General features: G+C 37.9%; 1 protein-coding gene across 1 annotated transcript in view; it reads right to left on the reverse strand.

Moving 5' to 3' along the window:
* The window catches only part of LNPEP (leucyl and cystinyl aminopeptidase), a 50,613-nt gene that overhangs the window by 26,800 nt on the left and 10,819 nt on the right, over positions 1-12,994 (reverse strand). Inside the window, exons 2-3 of the mRNA XM_015849493.2 lie at positions 4,080-4,920; positions 451-589 (exon numbers count right to left, since the gene is read on the reverse strand). Coding sequence (XP_015704979.1) covers positions 451-589; positions 4,080-4,920 — 980 coding nt within the window. The remainder of the gene's footprint in view (positions 1-450; positions 590-4,079; positions 4,921-12,994) is intronic.

The raw sequence follows: 12,994 nt of genomic DNA on the forward strand, positions 1-12,994 counted from the left end.
TTCCCTCATCCAAGTCATTGATGAATATATTGAATAGTACTGGTCCCAGTACCGACCCTTGAGGGACTCCACTAGATAAAGGCCTCCAACTAGACTCAGTCTCACTGATCACAACTGTCTGGCTTCTTTCCTCCAGCCAGTTCACAGCCCATGTCAATATATACACCCACTACACAATGTGACACTCTGCACGTCCCTCCACAACCCTACATTATGCAGTGTGTTAAAGGGTCTACTTTTCTTAATACTTAGTTCAAGTCCTTGAGAAACAGAAACTCTTTAATTATATAAAATCACAGAGTTTGCAGCTTACCTTCTCAAGTTCCAACTTGTACGTCCCTGTAATTTTAAGTTAAACCCCTGGACTTTAATGCAACAAATACAATGCAAGCACTTAAGAGGATTACCTGGAGGATTGCTCTACTAAAATTCCCATACAAAACTAAGTACCTTTGGCATATTCGACAGAGTGGAAAGTTTCTCATCTCTCTTGATCCTGATTGAAAAAGTCGCTTTAAGTGCTGGTTCATCAAAGCATGGAAAAGCAGACCTTGCAGCAAGAGGCTCAAACTGAGTTGCAGCAAACCACCTAATGAAAAGAGCAAATTCAGGATTATGATAAGGAGTAAGGCTGTTTAATTATGATAGAACACCATCACTTTTCTTCCACAAACCCTGTAGCTGCTTGCCATTGAAGTAGCTTTCCAATCTATAGACAACACGGTTAGCTCAGCTAGAATAAACATTTTCTTGGGATTTTGAAGAAAAGGGCTCTTTGAAATCAAATAAATATATTTACTGGAGGACTAATCTCCTTGCTTGCTTTTTGTTTTCTTATTCTACATCTACAATAACATAACTACAGAATAATTACTGAAATATGTCAATTTCCAGTAAAAGTGAATTAAACATTAGAAGAACCTGAAAAATTGCATTAGTGATGATGCACACTATGTGCAAGTTTTGAAACCCCAGCAGCAGACAAGACTGCAGTGAAGCTGTTCCATCTAATGATAACACATTTGCCTTCAGACACTCCAAAACTCATCTGTCATCCTGCTCCCTTCCCCAGTGACTGGATGCTGTGTAAATTCATGCAGTGTCTTGCTTGTAATACGTATCTTATCACATGGAAATCTCTCAGTGGACTACATTCCTCCTCAAGCATTTTGATATTAACTAGCTGCGGGAATAAACACTTTTACTAGAGAGCATCCCTCATTGAATTCTGTTCCTGCAGACAGTAAGAGCATAAAACAGACCTCACCAATTTGTCTTCCATTTACCAGAGATAACCAGAGAAGAGAATATTGTTTTCAACTGTTTTTGTTTGTTTGTTTGTTCTTTGTTTTTGTGTTTTTTTCCCTCTCCTCAAACCCTTCTACCAGCTCCCACAAATTCTTAGTTACATTTTCTCTTTCTTACAACCCCAACATTGTGGACATACCCTTTCCTGAGGAGGTACATTGTTGCCAGTAAGACTCTATGCCTACTTTGAACTTCTTACTCCCACCTTTCTTTTCAAACATAGTCTTGACGTTGGTACGGGAAGCTTCGATTTTTTTTTTCCTCTTCACCCCAAATGGGATGAAATCTGTTTATAGTGGGTTTTGGTTTTTGCTTTTTAATTTGCACCTGCCTACAGTTATGTTTTTGGCATTTAATAATTGTAACACTTTCATCTTCAAAAGAAAATTAACTTATAAGAAAAGAAACTGTCTTGCAATAGGTTAAATTTTATATTGAAAATGCAAGAAAAACATATGTTGTCAAAATAGCCTGTATCTCTAAAACCAGCTGCACTAAACATACAAAGATAAACACTTGAAAATAGAGAAACGCAAGACAAGGGAAATAATGGTATCAGTAAGTTAGCTGGAAAAGATTTACTGAAAAATGCACTAATTAAAGCATCCTGTCTCTGAATAAAAGCTGGGAGCACTTGACTGAAGGGGAAAATACTCCCCAAAATATACTCACAGAATCTTTTTTCCTCTGCAAATACTCATAAATCCTCTTTCTACTACTGTAAACACAAAGAAAAAATGAAGTTTCAACTACATCAGACTGTAAAATATACAGAAATTCAAAAAGCAGCTAATTACAACTCAGCATGTGATTTTGCCTTTCTATCACTGTAAGGCTCTTACCACACTTTAACTTCACTCCATGTTTTATGGTAATGCATATATTTCAATGTTTGTGATAAACTATTTCATTTCATCTTGTGGTTACGTACTCCTGATGCAAGTAAAGCCTCTGTGATTCCTTATTACCTTAAGCACTGCACCACAGAAAGATAATTTTTGGCATTTTCCTTATAATGCTCTAAGATCCAGGCGCAGCAGAACTTTCCCAGGAAGCAACTGGATTCTATCCTCTGTAATCATCACACATACACTATTATGCTTTAGCAATGAGCGGTGTTTTTCTAAAACACTTAATGACAGCATTTTAGCTCCATGATCTAAAATTGCACCTCAGAAAAACATCATCATTAGACGGGGGCAAAATGAAAACAGACCAGTAACCCTTTTGCCTACATTTCCATTCTTCAAATTCTTGATCTCTTCAAGGTCTTCAAGATAATACCAAGTGAGGTAAGCAGGAACACACTGGAGGGAGGAGGAGAGTTTCAGCCTCACCTCATGCTGATCAGTTCAAGTATCCAGACATGTTCCACAATTCCTCTGACTGCAAAAGTTTTGCATGTATTTAAAAATAATTGCTGCAGATAACCTATTTTCTTGTACATTTTAGCAGCTATATCTTAGCTCCACTGTGACCTAGCTAAGGGGGGTTTAAACAGCCAATTGTAAATAAACTTCAGAAAAAATACATAAGCTATGGTTTAAACATCTTGTCAGTACAGTACAGAAATGCCTGCTGAATCTGAAAGAAAATATACTGTTTTTATTTATTTAAAGAAGAAATAAATATTCCTTATTCCTTATGTTCTAATGAAATCATCTTTACAATGAGACACTATTATTTAAGAAATACGAGCAATCCTTGAGGGACCTGAATAGTTCAAATATTAGCAGCATGCAGATATTACATATATCTCACTGGAAAGACTATAACCAAATTTTAACACTTTTCTGTTGTAGTCTTCAAGGAGTCTCATTCAAAAAGATCGTAACAGCTCTATGAGTGCTCTTATTTGAAGTCAGTGAAAATAAATAAAAACCTAAATGTGATGTTTTTCTCCAGAGGGTAATTACACTGGTGTTAATTACAAAATTTGTCTTCTTTCAAGAAACAAAATCTATTTGTGTTTGGGGCACTTCTGTACAAATTCTCTGCTCATACAAAGATCTGTAGCACTGATGACATCTTATTCTTGCTTTTCCCCTTAGTCTCATGTAAGTTATTTATTTTTTTATTTTTAACTTTAGGTCTTGCCATTTCTTTAGCACAAGCTGCTAACAATTCCATAATTTTACGTTATCTCACAGCTGTTTAATGGGTTCTTCCCAACAACTTTCTTGTCAGCAGAGTGAACTGGCCTATACTGCTCCGTTCCCAGAAACCCTGCATGGATTATCCTTTGCTAACAAAGGCATCAACGACCTTAAGCACATGATAAGCATAAGGAGCATATGAAATGAGTGGTGGTGGACAGCTACATTCTCTAATCTTCTTCATAAAAAGCACTAATTCCCCACAACAGTGGTTCTATCAACTAGCCAAGTGCATTTTCAAATAAAGTAATAAAAAATCAATCAGAAATCCATGCTAGAGTGCCATGTGGAGCTCAAAGGAATCCACACTAAACTGAGGAAGAAGCTGCCCTCATTTAATGAACTTACCCACGAAAGACAGTTTTTTGACAGTGCTGGTTTTAATCACTGTTAAAATCTATCTCCATAGCAGCTTAGCATAAAGCATCAACACCATAAAGAAAAAATCTGCTTTTTTTTTTTTTAAATCTCAAATTTAAAACATCAGAAGATTTTTCTTTTTATTCAGTAGGAACCAGTCGCACAAAACATTCAACAGAAAAGGTTAATCTTGTTATTTCTATCAAAGCACGATCTAGAAGCAACATAAGAGAAAAGCAGCATTTGTGTACCTACCTTTGCTTAGAATTCTCATCCTTGTAAGAAATTCTGTAAAAGCCATAGTATGTATCTGATAAATTAGATGAATATTCCAAGTTGACAGTGTAATTCTGTCCTGCAAGAAGAGGCTCAGGAGTCAAGACTGCAATCTGATCATGCAATGGATATTCCAGCAATTCAACTGCCTTTTCTTGACTTCCTGCTGTTGAAGTAATAGTTGCCTTGGTGATATTTAGTCCTGAGCTGTGAAGCACAATCTTCTTAGTTACCTGGGTGACATTAACTACTATCTTCACAGAGCCTGTAAATTTCAGGGTAGTTAGGTTTGGATGCAAGTCAAGATCATAATGCAGTGGTACTACATCAGAAGGAAGTCTTATTTTTGCCCATGGAAACAGCTTTCCATTGGTTGCCAAAGGGTATATTAGTTCCATTGTACGATTTTTTTTATGGCAGCCTTCTTTGGTAAAGGTACATTTGGGAAGAAGATAAATCACCATTATCACCGAAACTGCAATCACAAGAACACCAGTGCAAACCAGCATGGCCCTCGTAGAGGGCACTGAGCAAGAGCCATCTGGACCTTGTCTATAGCCAGACATGTTATTCCGGAGACCCGAGCTTCTGTTAATGAAGGACATCCCCAGCAGTTTTGCTGATGACTCATAATCCTCTTCATCTTCATCCATTTCATGCTCCCCAAGGCCACGCACCAAGAGCCGCGAGCTTCTTGGTTCATATTCAACTTCATCAGGCTCCAGGGGGTGTAAACAGGGCTCTTTTGCCAAGTCAACCACATCAGGCTCTTCCTCAAACATACTGTTTTCAATCATGTTTCTGGGTAGCTGAATCTGATCTGAAAAACAAAAACCGAATATGTTACATCATGAACAAAAGACATGATATAACACTTCAATGACAGATCACTGAGGTAAAGAATGGAAAAAGTTATCGCTGCACATACTATCATTTTACTTTCCTAATTTGTTTCCACTGAACATAGCCATGTTTTTCTGCTTACTCTAATTGTTGTTTCACCATCTTGTCCCTTTCTGAACTTCAAGAAGATGCTTCCGTTGCAAATACTCATTTGCATCTTGTATCATAACTGGGAATCAGCTACATCACTGAATCGTACTTCCAGCTCACTGATACAATTGCCTCATTTGCATTTCCTCTACCCAAATAATTCCCCCTGTATTCAACTAAATTCAGTATAACGGGATAGTCTCTATGTCCCAGGGTGAAGAATAGGCAACCAGTACAGTTCTAATGGTGTTTCTAAGATTCTAGTTCCAGAGTATTTGTTGGAGGACAAATAGCTACAAACAAAATATCAATTTTACATTTTCATCATTTTTTATACACACATTAACAAAAAAAAAACAACAACAAAAAAAACTGAGTTACATGGCTATGGGAAGATGACCGCTCAAATTGATCATTTAAGATCTAGCTTACATAACATTTGAAACTGTCTGGGCAGGTAAGTAGTTAAGTCAGAGCCAGTAAGACAGTTAGCATCCATTATTTTCTTCCATAACATTTAACAGGTCACAGAATATAAACCAAAAATTCAAGCTGATTTCAAGTTTTGCTAGCATGAGATACCCTCATATCCCATGTGTAATTTTATTTTAAGCAAACTTTTGGTTATGTCTGTAAGAAGTAATCTCATGTAAAAAGTTATCTTCCAGCTAAGTTACCCAATGAAAGTGGAGAAGTTAAAAACACTGATGGGAAGAAGCGTATACAGATTATTGGACAAAGAGACACAAAAACTGCTATATCAGCAAGATTGCTTTTTTTTCATAATGTGTTTCATCTAGAACATCATGAGCAACATAGAAGGAAGTTGTTTGTTTTTACTTAGGGCACTGCAGAGCTGTCTGATGAACAACTCAGTTCAACTGGGAAAGACTTCTACACAGAAATTTCTCATACAGAATGATTAAGAAATCTCATTAACTTTTCAGGCCCTTGCAATCTACTTAATACAAATTAGCCCCCTTTCACAGCTTCAAAGAGACAAAGCAAATCTGTCAAGCTCTAAGACTTCAGATATGAAGGTCTATTGCTAGCTAAATGTTCACATCTCTATCCTCCATACTGCTTTCAGAATGAGAAAGATCTCTGAATCCACAAACATATCAAAAAGTAGGTTAACTTTCACTACTTTCTGTCAAAAATACACCAATTGCTGATCTATATATAGCCAAAATATCAGAGTACCTATAATACATCATGGATTTGATGTCTATTGCTAAGGTCCTGTTCAACATTTGTGGTTAACCATAGAGTAGCTTGTTTTGGAAGGGATTTTGCTATGGGCAGGGCATTCACCCACCAGCTCAGGCTACGCAGAGACCCATCCAGCTTGGTCTTGAATGCCTCCAGGAATGAGGCATCCACAGCTTCCTTGGGCAGCCTGTGTCAGTGCTTCAACACACCCCGAGTAAAAAAAATTTCTTCTTCATATCCAATCTTAATCTACCCTCTTTCAGCTTAAAATCATTATCCCTTGTCCTGATACTGCAAGTTATGGTAAAATGTCTCTCACTTTCTTGTAACACTCCTTTAGTACCGGAAGGCTGTAATGAAGTCTCCCCCCAAGGCTTCTCCTCTGCAGGATGAACAAACCCAACTCTTTCAGCCTTTCTTCACAGGAGAGATGATTCTATTTGTGACTCTCCATAGTCTTCTGCCACTTCTTCCAGAATTAAACTGACAAACTATTCAGATACCTTAAAAAAAAAACCCAATAGCTTCAGAAATGGACTGCAAAGGCTTTATAAAAATTGGAGAAGGGTTAGGGAGATCGGAAGGTTGGAGGGAAAACACTACCTCACATAAATCAATAAGAGGAAGGTGTATTGGTCAACTGAACAAGCAATATGGAGATGGTTGAAAGCAGGGAGCTTGCCAGATTTCACATATACCTGTTCAAACTTTGTCCTAGTGTAAACGTGCTGTCCTGTCTATGAATAAGACGGGCAGGGCATGGGATAGTTTGGATGGTACCTCAGGAGGTCATCTGCTCTAACCTTTAAGTTCACAGTACTTCTCATTATAGAGCTCATGTTCAAGACTTTAACATCTCGGTTCACTTCAGTGGTCTAACACTACTGCTTCTGTGATGAAGTCTGTGTACTCACAGAGCACAGAAAGCAAGGCTGTGAGAGAGAATACGTAGACAAATTTGTGGAGAAGAAAAGGTGGACAGAAGAGTATTGTGCAACGGAAGCTCTTTTAGAATTCTTCCAAAAATCCACTTCTAGCAAAGTTTCTTGTTGCTTTTTAAATGTGTTGGCTATTTTCAATCAAATCTGAAAAGAGACTGAAGGATAACCAAATTCCTCCAAGTCCCAACCCAACCCCATCCCAAAACAATCAGCTGTTATCAGAAGACGCCCAAATTATTATCTGCTATATAGGAAAGGCAAGTATTAGGACTCACATCTTAACCACTCCCAAAGGCAGCAGCCACTCAGAGCACTGCTCCAACCTCAGCCATGGCATATGCTGCTGCATTACCAGCAAGAGAAGCAGAGGACAGGGGAGGCACTGCAGAGGGAAGGAGGAGAAAGATAAAAAACATACTTCTGGCAGAGAGTAGGCTTCATTAGCTCTGCTTTTTAAAGAGCTTATTTTGCAACAGGTCCCCTCTAAGGCCAACTACCTTAATATCTTCAAAGTTGCATGCAAGCACTAGTGACTCTTGAGGCCAAAAATATGAAAAATCTGAAAGAGAAACTAAGAAAAACTAGAAAAGGAAGGCAATCCACAGTTTCAAAAGCTAAGATAGGGAAAACAACAGTAAATCCAATTTCAATGGAATTTTTTGCAAAAATTCAAAGCCTGGATGTTCTGCCATAATGAACTATCAGATTGATTGCAGGCCATGAGATGAGAACTGTAAAGAAGTAGGCAGACTATTGTTCTCTACTTGAAAGCATGCAAACAAAATATCAAAATATTGTAACGTCACCAGAGTTACTTATGCTGACATACACATTCACAGAAGCATACAAGTCAGGCTACTTTTCTAAAGAGGAACCACGGCAAGCATGCCATTTACGCTCAGTAAAACACTGAGCTCTGGTTCGCCTGGATTTGTAACAATATTGTGTGAATTACCAATCATCTTTCCTTTTAAACTCACAAGCTGGTATGCTCAGCTTAAAGGCCCTCCAAAAGAACAAAAAAAAGCATGAGGAATAAGAAGCAGACTGAAGAGCAATACCACAACCACGACATTCACCACTGCCTTATATGAAAGTATGGCAAAGTATGAAAGTTAAGTATTCCAACTTGAAAACATACTAGAACCACAAAATTCAGAGATGCAAGAAGATTATTTCTGTTTCTAATTACTACGCAGGAAAAAAGAATAAAAATGATTAAAAAAAAATCAGGGAATTGCAGGGCAGGTGAAGTTCAACTTATACAGAAGCAGCATGGTTCCAGCAAACTACTACTGCCACACTAGAGGCTGCAGGTGCACCATGAGCAGGCAGTGTGATCACTCTTAGTTCACAGCTAAGGAATCACTGACCTGACTTGCTGAAACTCACCATAAAAATTATGTCATCAGACATGATGCTTTGGAAGCTACAGATAAGCTTACCAAACATAGGCTCAGTGTGAGAGCAAACAAGGACATTAAAAAAAGTCACAGGACTGGGCCCAATGCTGCTCCCTAGTTAGCACTAACAAAACAATACTCAGATTGGTTTCATACAGTCACCCTTATCACAGCTGGCAACCTGAACATGGAGAGGAAAAATTAATTTTACAAGACTTTTACACAGATTTGTAAAATGCAAAGAAGGGGTTGTTAACATCTTTCTCAATACGTATCTGTACCACTTGCAAGAGCAAACAAGACAAATATTTATGATTTAGAAGCAATCCTGAGAACGGATGTGACATAAAAAAACATGATAGATTCATCCAGAAAGCCAGTAGAGATGAAGGCAAGTATTTTTTTCTAAAATGACTGTTTTCAAAAATGTCTAATTAGTTCTGAAACTAAAAGTTTTAGGTACCTGAATACCTTTCACAGCCTTATCTCCTCACTGCAGTACTGACAGGACATACAACACTATCAATACATATTTATAACGCTAGAAGGGTATAATCCAAAAACAGTAATTTTTTTATTATCAGGCCTTGTGTCTAGCTCAGAATTCAAACCCCAATGATCTAAATTCTTACGTGAATTTAAGTGGTTTATTCCCCCAGATTAATTCCCTTTTAAAATATATGCAGAAAATGTTCTGTGGCACTTTTCTCTTTTTTTCAGCTTCCCATATCCTCATTAAGTAGTTATGTTTAAAACAAATAAATTAAAGTCCTAAATCCAAGCCTTCCCAACAGCACAGTCCTGTCTGAAGCTGAAATGTCCTTGAGAAAAGTGCTCTCCGCAACAACTAACGTATCACTGCCATCACCCCTGCTCTCATCCTAAACACAAATCACATCTGCACTCCCATCACTACAAAGAAAATTATTCCAGAGGAAAGCAACATATATATATATATACATATATGCTAGATTGGAATAAAGTTTCTTTCTTCTGTGTCTCCATGTAGGTTTTTACCTCCCCTCTCCTGGGCCTATGGCACACTTTGCAAAGTGCAAAGCTGTGAGCCAGTTACTCCCTTTACAGCCTTTTTATAGGTTTTGACTGGTTAGTTGGGCTTCTGGGGCATTTTTTTTTTTTCTCTCCATTCAGACCAAATACAAATTCTTAAACCAAATAAAAATGTTGTGGTCCATGATTACTGGGGTGCCTCTGGTGGTGCTGGAAAATGCTGTATTGCCAAATGCATGAACGTGAGTATTTAAGTTGTTGTTAAACAGGGAAAAGTTATTATCAAGAACAGAATGCTTTCTTCAGGACAGCAATGAAATGTAAATGCTACTAGGAGCAATCCAAGGGAAATAAAGGTCTTGAGGCTTCAGAGGATTAAAAAAATTAAATTAAAAAAAAAATAATTAAAAAAAAAACTGAAAAAATATATTCATATATATTTTAACCATACATTAAAAAAAAAAAAAAAGTGCTTTCTTGTGGTTCTAAAATAACACCCAAGAAAAGCTGTACAAGATTCTTAATTCTGGCCTGAAGACAATTGATTTGCAGCAGAGTAAGCAAAGAATCCCTGCCTCTATTCCTAGTGCAGGGCAGACACAGCCCTGGGACACAGCAGCTTGCCAGCAGAAGGGCACTGGCACAGCTCCTGCAGTTCTCAAGTAACAATAACACTGTATGGAAAACCTATGCAAAATCCTAATGAAAATCTCTTGCTTCAGTAGCTCAGGCAAATAGGACTGTTTCTGGATTCCACCCCAACCAAAGAGGAAAGGGGAACTTCACAGTCTGCCTAAAAGTGAATTCCTCATCTTAAGAGACTTCTAGTCCTGAAACTTAAAAATTACTCTATGCAGTGATAAGCAGCACACATCCTATAGATGACAAGTTTAACTTCCTAGACTGAAGACATACAAAGCCCTGTGTGTAATTAACAGGTGCACAGACATGCAAAAAAAACCAAAACCTTTGTTATAAAATTCGCTCTTTAAAACACACAATAATCTTCAACACTGGAGTGGTGAATAAGCAAAAATTTAACTCACTTATTTTCCATGCTTTTGCTTCAGGTCTGCACACTGAAGGGACAGTACTTAAGGTCATTATACTCATCAATACTGCATTACATGACTTCTTCTAGCAGATAAATATCAGTCAGGTATAAAAAGGGGTACAATTCAACAAACGCGTTTTAAAAACAGAGATTTTCCAGGGAACATAGCAGACAACTTTATCTTACAGAAACGTTCTTATAAAAGAAAAATGAAGTCATATACACCATAATATCTGAATGTTATCTTTGCTGTTTCTACAATTCCAGTTTTAAAGAGATCTCTCCCTTGACAGCTATGAATGAATTTCATACTCCTGATCACAAATAAAAAGAAAAACAAAAATAACCTCAAGCTTGTAACAGGAGGCCTTAACAGTGGCATCCTGAATGCACCTTTACTCTCAGGAATAAAGCCTCTAAAACTTGCTTCAAACTGCCACATCTCGGTTTACGATCATTGCTTCCAATCACAACTGTTTAGTTCTTCCTCCCAAAATGTAAACTATCTCCTCTGTCGCTATGCTTTGAGCTGTCTCCAACTGGCCTCTTAAATACACATATTCTGTGTCTGTTGTTTAAGGAGAAAAAAAAAGAAAAAAAAAAAAAAAAAAAAAAAAAAAACCTAAATTGATCTTTCCAGACTAACTTGTTCAGCAATCACAGCTGGTAAGAACAACCATCAGATTCTGAGTGAAGTTTTCCTCTCTTCTTAGTAACCTGTTACATGCATTTATATTCCTCTTGAGCAAGGAACTATAAATTTAATGCTATACGGTGCAATCATTGTTGTTAATAAAATAGGAAAGCACACAATGTCATTCATGTAAATTAAAATCAGCATCTATCCATAGTGAGAAAACATACACTTACAACAGACAGCTCAGAAATACGACAAACTGCTGACAGTATACTGTGAAAATCAGAAACCCTGCTTGAAATCATTCTGCCTTCGTTCTACCATCATTTATTTCACCTACCTGCTGAGCAAAGAGAAGGGAAGTCTTTTTAAAAAGAGAAATCACGTGCAACATGGCACATGTGAGAACAACCTTGCACAAACAGAATCAGCCAGTCCAAAATTTACAGGTCACAGCAGAAAACTCAGTCTGTCAAAAAAACCTGCACTTCCCAACACTACTAGTTTTGTGCAAAAAGAATAAGATATCCCCCCAGGCACTCACATGCACACAGCAGCTGAAGTCCCCAGCATCTACGAGATCTCCAGAAGTATAACTGAAGGCCTCAGCAGCTGCACCACAACCAGAGTTCAGCTGAACCACCCTTCTCCAGACATGGAGGTTCCCAAAACCAAACCCACAGCCTGTTCACAAAGAATGGGATAAGGCCTGTAGGAGATCCCAGCTCTTCAACTCTTCTTAACCTGAATGCAGGTTTATATCCCCATCTTCCCCTTGTGGGAGGAAAATCATGAACTGACAGCTCCTTCAGAAATGACGGACTATCCTCAGACAGAAACACGATCAGCACCACTGCTGCGCATGAGATTGCATGTGCTCATTAAAGGTTCGTGCCAGCTTTCTCATTATAAATAGAACTAAGGCATGACTGTAAACATTTGCTTTGGATGGAAATATCTATGGAAACATTACGTGCCCTGTTCTGAATTTTCAAGCTCCATGTTGTTTTCTGTCACTGCACAGCAAAGCAACAGACACAGGAAGCATTCAGAACCGGACATCAGAGAGTGAGCTTGAATCACTTCATAAATGGATTGTGGATTTTACCCACTGAAGGGGCACACAGATCTGGACTTTCTTCTGATGACTAGTGAGAGCTGCACACTCCCACTTAAGGACTTTATGCATTGCGTACTGTGTTTGCTAGCAGACTAACAACAGCACTCTGCAGCTGTTTGTGACACACACCAGTTTGCTCCATGATGCTTTCAGCATTAAAAACAATAATAAAAAAGTATAAGCCAGTTTGAAACCAAATACAAATGAAGGAGCAGTGAAAATGATGGAAGCGTGTACTACAGCAACTTAAAGAATGTCAGTGCACACACTGCACATGACGTAAATGTATCAAATGTTTTTATGTAAGGAGGAAAAAAAGAGAGAAAGAGAACACACCAATAGAGTTAAAAGCGATGACACTACTATTCCTGACAGATCATATCTGAATTTCGTGACATTTGAAATCCAGTCTCAGATTTAACATGACACTAACGTAACCTTCATAAATAGCATAGCAAGTTCTTTGTTTTCAGCAGGCACAGCTCAGAAGCAACTGGCAACGAGCAGGGACAACCTAATAAAG

The sequence above is a fragment of the Coturnix japonica genome, chromosome Z (genome assembly GCF_001577835.2).
Source record: "Coturnix japonica isolate 7356 chromosome Z, Coturnix japonica 2.1, whole genome shotgun sequence".
NCBI classification, from domain to species: domain Eukaryota; kingdom Metazoa; phylum Chordata; class Aves; order Galliformes; family Phasianidae; genus Coturnix; species Coturnix japonica.